Genomic DNA, 12,809 nt, shown 5'->3' on the forward strand with positions numbered 1-12,809 from the left:
CTGAATTACTAGAAAAGCCTTCACCTAACAACACTTTCTGATTCCAACCTTCATGCAACCCTTCCTCCATCCCAATCCATGTTTTCAGACTTTAGCCAGAGTGATCTTTCTGAAACATAAATTAAAACCTTTTGGCATCTTGCTTAAAATCTTCTGATGACTGCCCTATGCTCTTAGGATTAAGCCTGAGCTCCTTTTAATAATATATGAAGCCCTGTATGATGTTTACCTTCTTGCATATTACTTCCTCCCTCATACTCTAAGTTCCCTGCCACGTTTCCCATTGTTCAGTTCCTCAAGTGTATGATGCTTTTCTTATATTCTGACGTTTGCATGTTTTGTTCTTTCTGCCTCTATAACCCTTCCTTTACCTCCTTTGCTTGGCTAAATCATCCTTCAGGTTACTTTCTCTGAGACGTCTTCTCTGACTTCTTTATCATCTCAGTCTGCCCATCTTCCCAGTCTAAGTGAGATGTTAATCTGTTTGTGCAGGTTGCCATGTTTCCTTTGTTGTAACACTCATCCAGTGTCTCACTAGATTGCAAGCTCCATCTTGCTCACTTCTATATCCCCAGTGCTCAGTGGAAGGCTCAGCACAGCACAGGGGCTTAGCTTCGCAGACATTTGTTGAATTGAGTTTTAATGTGTCAGTAGCCACGGAGGGCTCAGTCCTACTAGTTTGCCCCCAGCTATTCAGAGCAGGAGGGTTGGTGTGAAAGATGACATTCTATAGTGGTTTTTTGGCTAGATTCTTATTTCTCCACAGTTTATTTATTACTTTAGCAACTTGATTCATTTAACAACTCTGAACCTTAGTCACCTCATCTATAAATACAAATGCTTGAATTTCCTGAAGGCAAATGGTGGGACCCGATGATTTTTTCTTTCTTTGGTTACTAGTATTTTATGCATTAGTCATTTATTTTCCTCTCTTGTGCAATGATTATTCATGTTCTTTAGTACATTCATATTTTTCTTACTTGATTTGTAAGATTTCTTTGTATATATTGGCCATATATTTAAAAAGTACTTTAAATTCATTTGTTAATTTAAAAAAAATCTTAACTTTTTATGGCCATAGAAAAGCTTTTAATTTTTTTGACTTTTTTCAGTCATTTAAAAATGTGAAATCCATTCTTAGCTCTACACGACAAAAATAGGTAGTGGGCCAGATTTAGCTTGTAGGCATATTTTGCCAACCCCTGCACTAATAGGTTCATTAAATTTGAACCACCTTTGCAATCCTGGAATGAATACTACTTGATCGTAAATATACTGCTGGTTTTAATATGCTAATCTTTAGGATTTTATTGTTTATATTCATAAGTCAGATTGTTCTAGCAGAGATTTCAAACTTGTTATAGTGCAGAAATTTATTTTATTTGGCCTACATAATATTTTAAAATTTCTGACTGAATAGCCAATATTAAAAATTTGGGAGATATTACATTAAAAATTAGATGTTTCTAGCTTTTCCTTAAAAACAGGAATGTGTCAAAACTGGGAGAATGTGGGCCCAGTTTGGTCATAATTTTAATAGATCTTCTCAATGTATGTTTTCTATTTCATTAATTTCTACTCTTATTTTTATCTTTGACCTTTGGTCTGTAGTTTTCTGTTGCTAACCTTGTCTGATTGTTGTCTTTGCCTAGGCTTGTACCTAGCACTGAAAAATCTTTCAGATTTTTTTCTAGTGCTGAAACAGTTTAAATGCCATTGGCATTATGTATTTCTTGAAGGTCTTATAGAATTGCCCTCTAAAACTATCTGGGTCTTATATAATTTTGTCAGGTAGAATTTTGATTTCCTTGTCTATTTTATCTATGGTTAGTGAGCTATTAAAAATTTCAAGCTCTTGTATCAATTTTAGTAAGTAATGCTTTCTAGAAAATCATCCATTTTCTCCTCAGATTTTCAAATTTATAAATAAGGTTGCAATGGTTTCCTCTTATAATAGAAAAAATTACCTTTGTATTTTGGGTATCTTTCTCTCTCCTAAACCTGTTTACTTGTAGTTTTCTTTGTTTTGACAGAGTTCTATTTTATTTATTTATTTATTTATTTATTTATTTATTTATTTATTTAAAGAACAAGGCTTTGGTTTTATTGTTGAAGCCTATTGTAAAACAAAATAAAGTTAAACTTTAACTATATTATTTCCTTTTTTTAAAAAAACAACACTTTTATTTATTTAAGTGTGTTTTTCCAGGAGCCATTAACTCCAAGTCAAGTTGTTGTTTCAATCTAGTTGTGGAGGGCGCAGCTCACAGTGGCCCATGAGGGGATCGAACCGGCAACCTTATTGTTAAGAGCACCACGCTTTAACCAACTGCGATAACTGGCCGCCCCTATATTATTTCCTTTTAAGATTTTCATCTTAAGTAGCTTGTTCCTCTTCTAACTGTTTGAAATGAATCTTTAAAAACTTTTGAAAATCTTTCTTATATTCTAAATAAAATCATTTTTCTCCTTGAACTTTCTATTCTATTCCATTGATCTGTTTGTCTTCTTTCTGGTACTACATTATTATAATATTATTTACATTTGGTAGTCCTAGTCCCCTTTATTATTATTTTTCAATAATTATTTGGCTATTGGGCCAGATGATATCTTAAGGAACTACGATTCTTTAATAGCTAAGGTGAAAATGCACCCAAATAAATCCATTTAGTCCCTTCCCTCCAAACCCAGGCAGTCCTTATTCTTTTAGATACAGTCTTAAAAAATGCCTACAATCGATCTTTGTATCTGAATGTGGTATATGTATGTAGCGTATTTAAGTGGGTTTTTTTTTGTGTGTGTGTCTGTGCGGTGTGTGTCTATGTGCTTGTATATAAGATGCATGTATAGTGTGTGGGGTTTGTGTATATATATATATATATATATATACACACACACACACATATATATATATATAGATGATGTATGTAGTATGTTTATGTGTGTGTATGTACTAGTATGTGGTATGTTTGTGTGTGTGGAGTGTTAGTGTTTATACATGGGAAGTGTTCTGGTATGTATGTGTGTGTAGTGTGCGGGGTGTGTGTGAGGTGTAAGAGAGATACTGAGGCCAATGGCCAGGGGACGCTAGAGTGCTCAGGGCATGGCAGAAAGCTGGGCTTGGTCCTCAAACTCTCCTGCCTTCTTGGGGAAAGCAGGGCCATAACCACGACACCTTCTGGATGTCCCCTGTGGACAGGAGAAATAGATTAGTAGGACCAGTCTCTCCTACAATGGTACTGCCCAGGCTCCCACTCACTCTGTCCTCCTTCACCTGAGAAAAGAGTGACCTGCCCCTTTAAGAGAAGGAAGTTTCCAGTGCTCTACTAAGTAGGGGCCTTATGGTTGGTGGTAAAGGTGGTGCAGGTGGTGCCACCACAGGAGTCGGATCAGAATCAGAGTGGCATTGGGGTCTCCCAACTAAATAGGTTAGCTGCTGAGTAGGGCAGGAGCTGGGAGGGAACTTACAGGGCAGTGGGACTCTTCTCCTGAGTGGGGTGAAGTGGGATTTTTTGTCCTGAGTGAGCTGAAGTGTGGTCCTCAGTCTTTTTACCCCAGACCACATACAGATAGCGCAACTCTGCCCAGCTCTCCTGCTGGGCCCCACACTCGTGAGGGTGCATTTGCAGGTTGCTCACAGCTTCCTGAGTCCAAGGTGATTTTCCCTAGTATGGGGAATTTTCTCTAGTATTCCCTAGAGAGCAGAGCAGGGCCTCTGGCAGAGCTGTGAAGGGGCCACTGTCCTCTTGGGCACATCACTCTCCCCTTCCCTGTGGACCTCCTAATTCCGACTGGGAGAGAACATCCCTCTCAGGGGACATCCTCAGGCCGTGCCTACCCATGCTCCCACCTTGTTCCTGCAGCTCTACAGCACCCCCAGCCTCAGTGTCCTGTCTGTACCCTGTAGCTGGAGTCTGAGGTGGCCCATTTTCCCTGGATAGATGGAATGGCAGGGCCAGGATACCTCCCTGCCCAGAAAGGATGCCTGGACTCAAACTTCCCCAGCTAGGAGGAGAATCAGGCACAGGGTGCAGGTAAGTCCATCTGCCACCGGGTTGGGGCCAGGGAGGTAAGCTTGTCCCCTGCTAAAGGCAGTGCTCATGGTGTGGGGGCTGGGGGAAAGCAGAGCAAGGCCTCCCAAAGTGCCAGGATTGAAACAATCCACCTACATTTCATGTGACTCATTTGCACTTGACCACTAGTTTGCTGATTTCAGGGCCCCTTCTCTAGTTTCAGCTCCCTGCTGGTGGCCAGCTGGCCCTGTGGGATCTTGTTTTCTTACCTGCCTCAAGAAGGCAGGTCTGCTACTTCCACTTGCCATTGGCCATGGGGCAGGTCTGGACGCCAAGGAGGAACAGAAGGAGGATAGCCTTTGGGGCACACAGGACTGGGTTCAAATTTCAGCTCTCCCAACCTTAGATAAGTTACCTACTCTGCCTGCCTGAGGTTCAGATTTATCCCTGGTAAATTGGGGCTAATGCTGTCTAGGGTTACTGTGAATATTTAATGAGATGCTGTGTGTAAATTTCCCAACTCAGCCCCTTTCACCTGGTACTCAATACACACAACTTTTCTCCCCACTTTCTCTATCGCATCCCCCAACTCTATCTTGAGTGGGTCACTGAGTCACAAACGTCCATTTGGCAACGTCAGACATTTCCCATTTTTAGACTTACAAAAGACCAGCAACTTTCCCTCCCACAGCAGCAACAGTCAGAGATTTGCAGAGCAGATGTCTTGGTGTGAAACTGCTCCCAGGAGGCGTCCCATGAAGGTTTGCCGACAAAACAGCTCAGGGGCTGACCTTCCTTCCAGCACTGCCTCCTCGCACCAGGCTCTGGAGACTGAAAGCATCTACCTTCTCTGCATAGTATACTTTTCGGTCCCCTCATATGCTGGGGGCCTGTCCTGCCCCATGGCACCAGGCTGCAGATGGGGTCTGTGAGGCTGGCTGGAGCACGCTGCTATGGTCTGGACTTATGCCGGGCTTCTCTCATCCAAGAGGGGGCCCACGAGGGAGACAGAGAGGGCAGGGTTGGGAAGGCTGCAGCCTGGTGGGTGGGCCTGTCCAAGTGTGGAGAACACTTTTCCAAAGCCCCTGGGCCAGGAGGGTGCTCCTTTGCTTTTGCTCCGATCCGGTGATTACAGGTCTGAGCTTCAAAGCATGTTACAAACCGGGCTAATTGCTAGCCTGGGAGAACTGGACGAGCAGGCCAAGCGCGCCTGAATGGGCAGCCCAGGGACTGCGGGCCTCTCGTGGGGATGGCACTTCCCGCCTGGAGCGGTCTTGGAGCCAGGAGACCTGGCGTGGCCGCCGGGTCCTGCGCGCTCCTGGGGAGGACTGCGGTCCTAGCCGCGGTGGCTGCCCTCGCAGTTGGGGCGCCAGCGCCATTCCGCCTCTGGCCGGCGTCTGCTCTGTCAGGTTTAACCTTCCCGTTCAAACCAGCGCGGGCCAATCAGGGCCTGGCGCGCCCGCCCGTTCAAACGCGCGATTCAGCCGGGCCTCGGGCTCCCGCCTGGGAGGCCGGTGCGGGGCGGGGAGGGGGGAGCGGGTGAACCTGCTGCCTCGGTTACTGTGGAGCAACACAGTCGCTTCGGGTTACAGGAGCGAGCGGCCATGGAGCACTCCCTGCACCGCGTCTCCCTCGGGAGCCGGCGTGCTCCCCCGGGCTTGTCCTTCTACCTCACCACCTTTGGTAAGTGCCCTCTGCGGCCCGCTGCCAGGACTGCTGCACCCTGCTCTCAGCGCCCAGAAAGGGCGCCCCGTGGTGATAGATGAGGCTGGGGGCAGATGAGCCTTCTGTTTGGGGGCACCTTCTCTGGCCCCTTCCTCCTGCGGTTGCCCAGGTGGGGCTCAGGACACAGGCTCAGACCGTGCAAGCTGCTGGGCACCACCTGCTCCCTGGCTGCTGGTGCCAGGTGCAGTTGGTTCTGCCTCACTGGGCTGGCACAATCACGCCCCAGTTAATCTTTCAGAGACCCGATTTATCACTGCTGAGTTTCCCATCAGCAAGCAGCTCAGAGTTCAATCAAGGTCTTGTTGCTACGTCTCAACCTCTCCTCAGTTCTCTGTCCTTTGGTGCAGGGACAGGGCAGGTGCCAGGTTAGCCCAAGTGGCCTTGTTTCCTTGTGGGCTAACCTTGGAAGCAGTGTGACTGCTCCAGTGGACATCTGACCTACAAGAGAGATGGGAGAATTCTCTTCTCCAGGAGTGATCAGGCTCTCAGGAGGGTCACAGGGCTGCTCTGGGGACTTGAAAGGAATGGGCAGTGGGTTCCTGCTCCCAAGCCCCTAGGTAGCAGGACTGAGTTCCCCGAAATAACAGCTGGGTAGCAGCTACCCCAAGGGTCTAGGCAAACCCAGCCTTCCCAGGAGCCATAGTAAAGCTAATAGCCGGGTCCTAGAATACAGCCCTTTACAGTTCTCCATTCCTTTCCTCACTGGTTCTGCAACACCTTGTGGAGAGGGGGTTATGTTTCCTCTGTGAAGACTTGAGATCCAGAGAGAGGAAGGCCTCCCAGTGAGCCAGTGACAGGAGTTGGTACCTGAGCGACCTGTCTGGCACATTTGTTTTGAACTTGTATACATTTTCTTTATGAAGGTTGGGGAAGTTACTGCAACATAAGTGGACTTCGCCCAGATTTCAAAGACAGAGCACCTGGGGAGTTAGGCCCTTCCTAGGGTCCGGGTCCCTACTCTCAGGCTACCTCTGTTGACACACTTGGCTCTTCACAACCTGCCTTTTCCTCTAGTGGCAAAGGAAGTGATGGAAAAGCAGTGGCTTGGCCCCTAGAAGTGGCTGTGCTCTGGCGTCCTGGAATTTACTGGTCCAGTTGGTGGAGGATAATAATGAGTAATTGACTAGCCACCACTATTGAGACCTTACCGTGCGTCGTGCCTTGTGCCACGTGCTTTACCTACATTATCTCATGTATCCTCCCAACCCTCGGAGGCAATTCCTGTGAACCCCCCCCCCCCATCCCCGGGATTTGGGACTGTACTAGACAAAGGAGGTGTCTGGGATGATCTGAGTTGGTGGGGCTGGAGTGGTCAGAACGAGGAAGCTGGAGACCCTGCTACCTTCGCTGTTTCCTGATTCAAATGTAAAACTGTGTTTCACTGTTTTCTCCTCTTTATTCTCATGGTGATATGTATTCATTGTTGAAAACTTAGTGACAAGAAGAAAGTAAGAATCATCTGTAATCTGAAATCTGACTCCCCAGAAAAGACCATTGTTAACATTTTTCGGTTTATATCCTCAGACTTACCTCTCTGTCTCTGTCTGTCTGTCTGTCTCTCTCTGTCTCTGTCTGTCTCTGTCTGTCTCTCGTATCTAATTTTAACAAAATTCAGATCACATTGTAAGTACAGTTTTGTAACCCGCTTCTTTACCTTACTGGTATGAGGCGACTGTTTGCTTGTATCAGTCCACATGTCTTCTGTTGAATGAAGCGCCCTGCCCGATCTGGGAAGTTGAGGCGTGTCCAGTGCAGCAGGGAGTGGAAGCCCTGCCCAGCCATGGCCTAGGGCTGGGTCGGATGGGTAGCAGGGAAGGTGGCTGCTTGAACCAGTCAGTGCCTGACCTGAGTGTGCAGCGGGCGGCAGGAACCTGGTGGGGTAGAGAGCCTCTTGCTCTAATGTGTGCAGTCTCCTCTCAATGTCCCCGGGGACACTGATGGACACTGGAAAAGTTCTCGCCTGTTTCCTTCATTAACTGTTTTCTTGACAAATGCCACCCCTCTTCCAGGCTGCTGACTTTTCTTCGTACAGTGAGGGATCTTTGCCTGTCTGCTCCTGAGTGAAGATTCATATCAGTGGTTACCAGCCTGGCTAATTATCAAAAGCACCTGGGGAGCCTGTTAAAAACAGATTTCTAGGATTTTCTCCCAGATATCATGTTTTAATAGATCTGGGGCGGAGCCTGAGAATCTAATTTTAAGAAGCCACAGAAGTATTTCAGCGATTCAGGCAGGTTTGGAAGCTATAGAGTCAGTTTTGGAAGCTGTAGGTTCAGAGTCAGTTTTGTTAGCCATGGACTCCTCACCAGGAAGGTCTTTGCAAAGTTTTCCTCTGTTCCCTGGCCTTTCCTCAGCATGGCAGGTACCTGGCCTTCAGCATGGGGCTTTGCCCTGGTAGAACCAGATGAAGGTGCTGCCTAGCTGGTAGTTTCCTGAGCACAAACATATAAAAAGTTTTTTATTTAATTAATTTTATTTTTACTTTGTTTCAATTACAGTTGACAATATTATATTAGTTTTAGGTGTACAATAGAGTGGTTAGACATTTATACAGCTTACGAAGTGATCCCTCATAAGTCTAGTACCCACCTGGCACCACACTTATGTACTGGAATCTTCTTGACTGTATTCCCTATGCTGTAGTTTATTTACATCCTCATGACTGTTTTGTAAGTGCCAATTTGTACTTCTTAATCTCTTCATCTTTTCTACCCAGCCCCGTCTGGCAACCATCAGTTTGTTCTCAGTATCTATGAGTTTGTTCCTGTTTTGATTGTTCATTTGTGTTTTAGATTCCACATAGAAGTGAAATCATACGGTATTTGTCTTTCTCTGTCTGGCTTATTTCACTTAGCATGATACTTTCTAGGTCCATCTGTGTTTCCGCAAATGGTAAGATTTCATGCCTTTTTTTATGGCTGCGTAATATTCCATTGTATGTATGTACCTCCTCTTCTTTGTCCAATTGTCTATTGATGGACACTTAGCTTGTTTCTGTATCTTGGCTATTGTATATGAAATGTCCTTCTTTGTCTTGTTATAGCTTTTGTTTTAAAGTCTATTTTGTCTGATACAAGTATTGCTGAATACAAACATTTAAAGGGAAGCTAAATTTCCAGCATCTCTGAAACTATAGAGACAAAATTATTTTGACCAGAATTTCTTTCAGGGAGAGCACTACATGGTATGAGTTGTGGTTTATGTGTCGTGTGTGTGTGCACACATGAGCACAACCTCTGGCCCCCCAATAAGGGGCATGTTCAAGTACCAGATCGCTGTGGACATTGGATGATATAACCCCACTCTTTTTAGAATTGTTATTCCCAGATGAACCTGCAAGGGGAAAGCCATGGGGAGCGTCTCTGTGTGTAGGCTCTAAAGGAGTGTCTGGGATCTTTGGTTTGCCAGAGGGAAGTCAGGAAGATGAAGGCAGCGTAGACTAAAGAATGGCATCCACTTGCTGGGCACTTTCTGTTTTTCTGTGGCAGTACCCTGGGGTCCTGTCCCACTCTTTTTTGTGCCTCTCATTAGAGGCCGCAGAGAGTTTTATAAAAATCCATTTTGTCTAGTGAGAATGTAGCTTGGGACCAGATGCCAGCCAGCTGCTTGGTGTATTGGGCGGTGGGAAGGCAGATCCTGAACTGGAGCCCCTGCCCACTGCCCCTGGCTCACTTGCTGCTCTGAATCTGAGACATCCCCGAGGCTTGGCTGGGACACCCATCCAACTGTCTTTCAGGAGCTCATTTACTGGTCAGAGCACTGAGCAATGACTGGCTTTTCTGTACTTTGGAGTCCATCTGCTTGGGAGCGTTCAGAAATTCTCAGTTTCTGGCCTAGTGATAGCCCTTTGTTCACTTTTCTAATTCTGCTCTATATAGTCTTTTTGAAAACCTTTTTATTATGAAATATAACATGTATACAGAAAAGTGTCCCCCCAAATAATGTGCAGTTCATATCACAAAGTGTAACTTTCGCTTGGGTCAAAAGTAGAGTATTGCCAGTAGTCAGAAGCCTCATATTTGAAGATACGTAGCTTTTTTTTTTTTTTTTAATCATTCAGTTCAAAATATTTTCCAGTTTTTTAGTCATTTCTTCTGTATCCATGGGATGTTTAGATGTATATTTCTTAATTTCCAAATATTGGGCGTTTTCAGGTACTAGTTTTCGTCTTTATCTTACATTTGCTCAGGATACATGCTCTGCATCCTGTTGGTCCTTTGATGGCTCAGCACACAGTTTTTATAAATGTTCTGTGTGTACTTGGACAGGTCTGCAGTGGTTGGGTGTAGTGTTCTTTGTATATGTCAGGTTTAGGTCAAGTTTGCTAATTATGCTGTTCAGAAGGACCCCACTTCTGAGTCTATATTCTTGCTGATTTTTTCCCTCATTTGTTCTATCCGTTATCCAGAGAGGTATGTTAAAATTCTTATTATGATTGTAAATTTGTCTATTTCTCATTATAATTCTGTCAGTTCTTTATATATTTTGAAGCAATATTAAAAGCACACAAATTTAGAATTATTACTTTTCTGGTGAATTGAGACTTTTATTATAATGAAGTCTTCTTTTATTGTTATGAAGTCTTCTATTTTATTTTAGTGGGGATTAATTCTACTTATACTGACGTTAACATAGCTACGTAGCCTTCTTTCAGTTAATAATTGCCTGGCATAACTTTTTCCATCCTATGTCTTTCAGTCTTTTTGTTTCTTTACGTTTTCAGTGTGCTGTGCCTATTACAAATGGTAGGCACAGAGTTGTTCTTTTTCTTTTTAATTCAGGCCTAGGATGATATCTTCCTCCAAAAAGATCTTTATTTACTTCTGCCAGGTGCTTGAGGTCACTAGCAAGCTGGGATAATGTTAATTAATGTTAGAGATTGAGATTGTTTGAAGTTGAGCAACAGTCCCGGAGGAACTGTGTCTGATCACAGTTCACTCGGTTTTTTTATGGATCAACCCTTTAGGGTTCCACCCCAAAAGGTAGGGGCTCAGAAGGACCCCACTTCTGGGCAGCCCTAATCTCCAACTCCTGTTCCTCTAGCCCTGAGAGGCAGAGAGAAACTGCTCACCTCTCTTTCAGTCACCTCTCTGGAACTTGAAAACACCCCCAGGAGAAAATTAGCCCAGGAAAACATTAAACTTAATTCCGCAGACCTCCATTCCCCCAGATCCTGCTTTATAATTCCTCTCTATCTTGTTACATCTCCAAGAAGCTGCTTTTAAATATTTTGTCTAGCATTTCTAGATTTCCTCAGTGGGTCTGTCATTCCAGAAATAAAAGTTCCCTACATATGTTTCCTAATTCTTCTGAGTGTTTTTCTTCCTTCCCTCCCTCCCTCATTCAGTGGGGGTGCCTTCTCTTTGCCAGGTGCTACATTGAGAACTAAAACTTAGTTTTGAGAGCTAAAACTTTGCAACAGCCCTCTGAGAACTGTACTGTTATTATTCTTTCCATGGTACTGATGAAAAAACTGAAGCTCTGGTGATTAAAGATCATCAGTGGTAGAACCAAGATCCAAACCAAGTCTTCCTGAGTCCCAAACCCACCCTTTGCTCATAGTTTTATGCTTCCTCTCTTGTGTTTCCCATATTAAACTTGTCCTTCTGGAAAACTTCATTTGACAGTGAAAAAAATAACATAGATATAAAACATATTGAAAATACATTATTGATTCCATTGTGTGTGTGTGGTGTGTGTGTGTGTGTGTGGCTTAAAGCTACACACAAGCACTTAACAGACCTTCATCATTATAAAATAACCTATTTAACTATGGAGAAAAAGTCTATGATATGAAATAGATAAGGATGCTGAGTAACTTATAATATGGGGGAAAACTCATAATTTGGAATTAAAATTATATGACTTTATATGACTTAAAATCATTACAATACAATCCGAAGGAAATCATGAAAGGCAGAGTAATAGGAATTCTTATATGTTATAGTATTGTACACAAATGTGTATAAAAGAAAACCGCTCTGCAGGTGAAGCATTTTCATGAATGTGCTGGGCTGCCCTTGGGTTAATGTGGGGCAATTCCAGATTTTGCAGTTTAGTGGTAAATAGTATGGTTTGCAACTATCAAAAGTCTGTAAAAAAAAAAAAAAAAAAAAAAGTCTGTATTAAGAAACCCAAGGTTCTCAAAAACAGGAGGTCTTCTGTTTCCTTAGTCATAAAACTGATTTATCTTAAAATTGCATTTTCTTAACAATTTTAAAATTGCTTCAGAATTGATCGGTTTGATGTCATCCAACTGTGGAGGCAATATGGCTTTGCATTAGTTACGTATTGCTTCATAACAAATTATCCCAATCTCTGTTGGCTTAAGAAGACACACATTTATCCTCTCACTGTTTCTGTGAGTCAGGAATTTGAGAAGGACGTAGCCGGGCAGTGTTTGCTCAGGGGCTCTCACAGGGGTTCAGTCAGGATGTTAGCTGCGGTACACATGGCTGGCTAGAACAACCTATTCCTGGAAGGAAAAGCAGCTTGGGAAACCACAGTAATATCAGGTTTCACAGGAAGGAGAGAGTCAAATGAAAGGGGTTGAATTGTCCCATCATAATTTTTATCCTGCCACGGCAGCCCCCTCCCTGCTCCCTTTGGCTCTTCAGCTCTTTCTGCCAGCAGGCATCATCGAAAGCCAGGGCTGCTTCTCTGCATGCACCTCAGGATTTTCCTTCTTCAAAACAACAGACACTTGAAATTCTCCAGGGCTATATCCCAACAGCCATGTGGCTCCCAGTTCTCCAGCACCCTGCAGCCTACCTACCATTTCCGCCTTTGAGGGCAGAGAGTGAAATCCACAAGCATGCATAACCCTCTCTGAGCCTTAATCAAGCTGCTGTGTTGTTGAGGCGGCTGGGGACCACAGAGAGAGGGGGTGCCTGGCAGCTGGCTAGGCTCCCTCCCTCCCTTCTGTACATGCTGCTTGAAGGACAGACTCATCCCCACTAATGGAGGGAAAAATCTGTGTTAGTGACTGGCTAGACTCCACATAGACCCCAAACTCCTTTGTGCATGTGTCCTGATATTATCCCCCTTCCTGTGGCTTTCAAACATGACAGT

At 44.2% G+C, this 12,809-nt stretch overlaps 1 protein-coding gene across 5 annotated transcripts in view; it reads left to right on the top strand.

Moving 5' to 3' along the window:
* The window catches only part of RGS3 (regulator of G protein signaling 3), a 139,186-nt gene that overhangs the window by 25,033 nt on the left and 101,344 nt on the right, over window positions 1–12,809 (top strand). The window contains exon 1 of one of the 5 annotated variants that reach the window (XM_081065295.1): window positions 5,334–5,696. The exons of 2 other annotated variants lie outside the window; for them this stretch is intronic. In XM_081065295.1, the coding sequence (XP_080921421.1) occupies window positions 5,618–5,696 (79 nt within the window). In that variant the 5' untranslated portion in view covers window positions 5,334–5,617. Of the gene's footprint in view, window positions 1–5,333; window positions 5,697–12,809 lie in introns of those variants that run through there. 2 more of the 5 variants (XM_081065289.1, XM_081065290.1) reach the window with 2 other exon arrangements.

Source organism: Rhinolophus hipposideros (genome assembly GCF_964194185.1).
Source record: "Rhinolophus hipposideros genome assembly, chromosome: 11".
Taxonomy (NCBI): Eukaryota; Metazoa; Chordata; class Mammalia; order Chiroptera; family Rhinolophidae; genus Rhinolophus; species Rhinolophus hipposideros.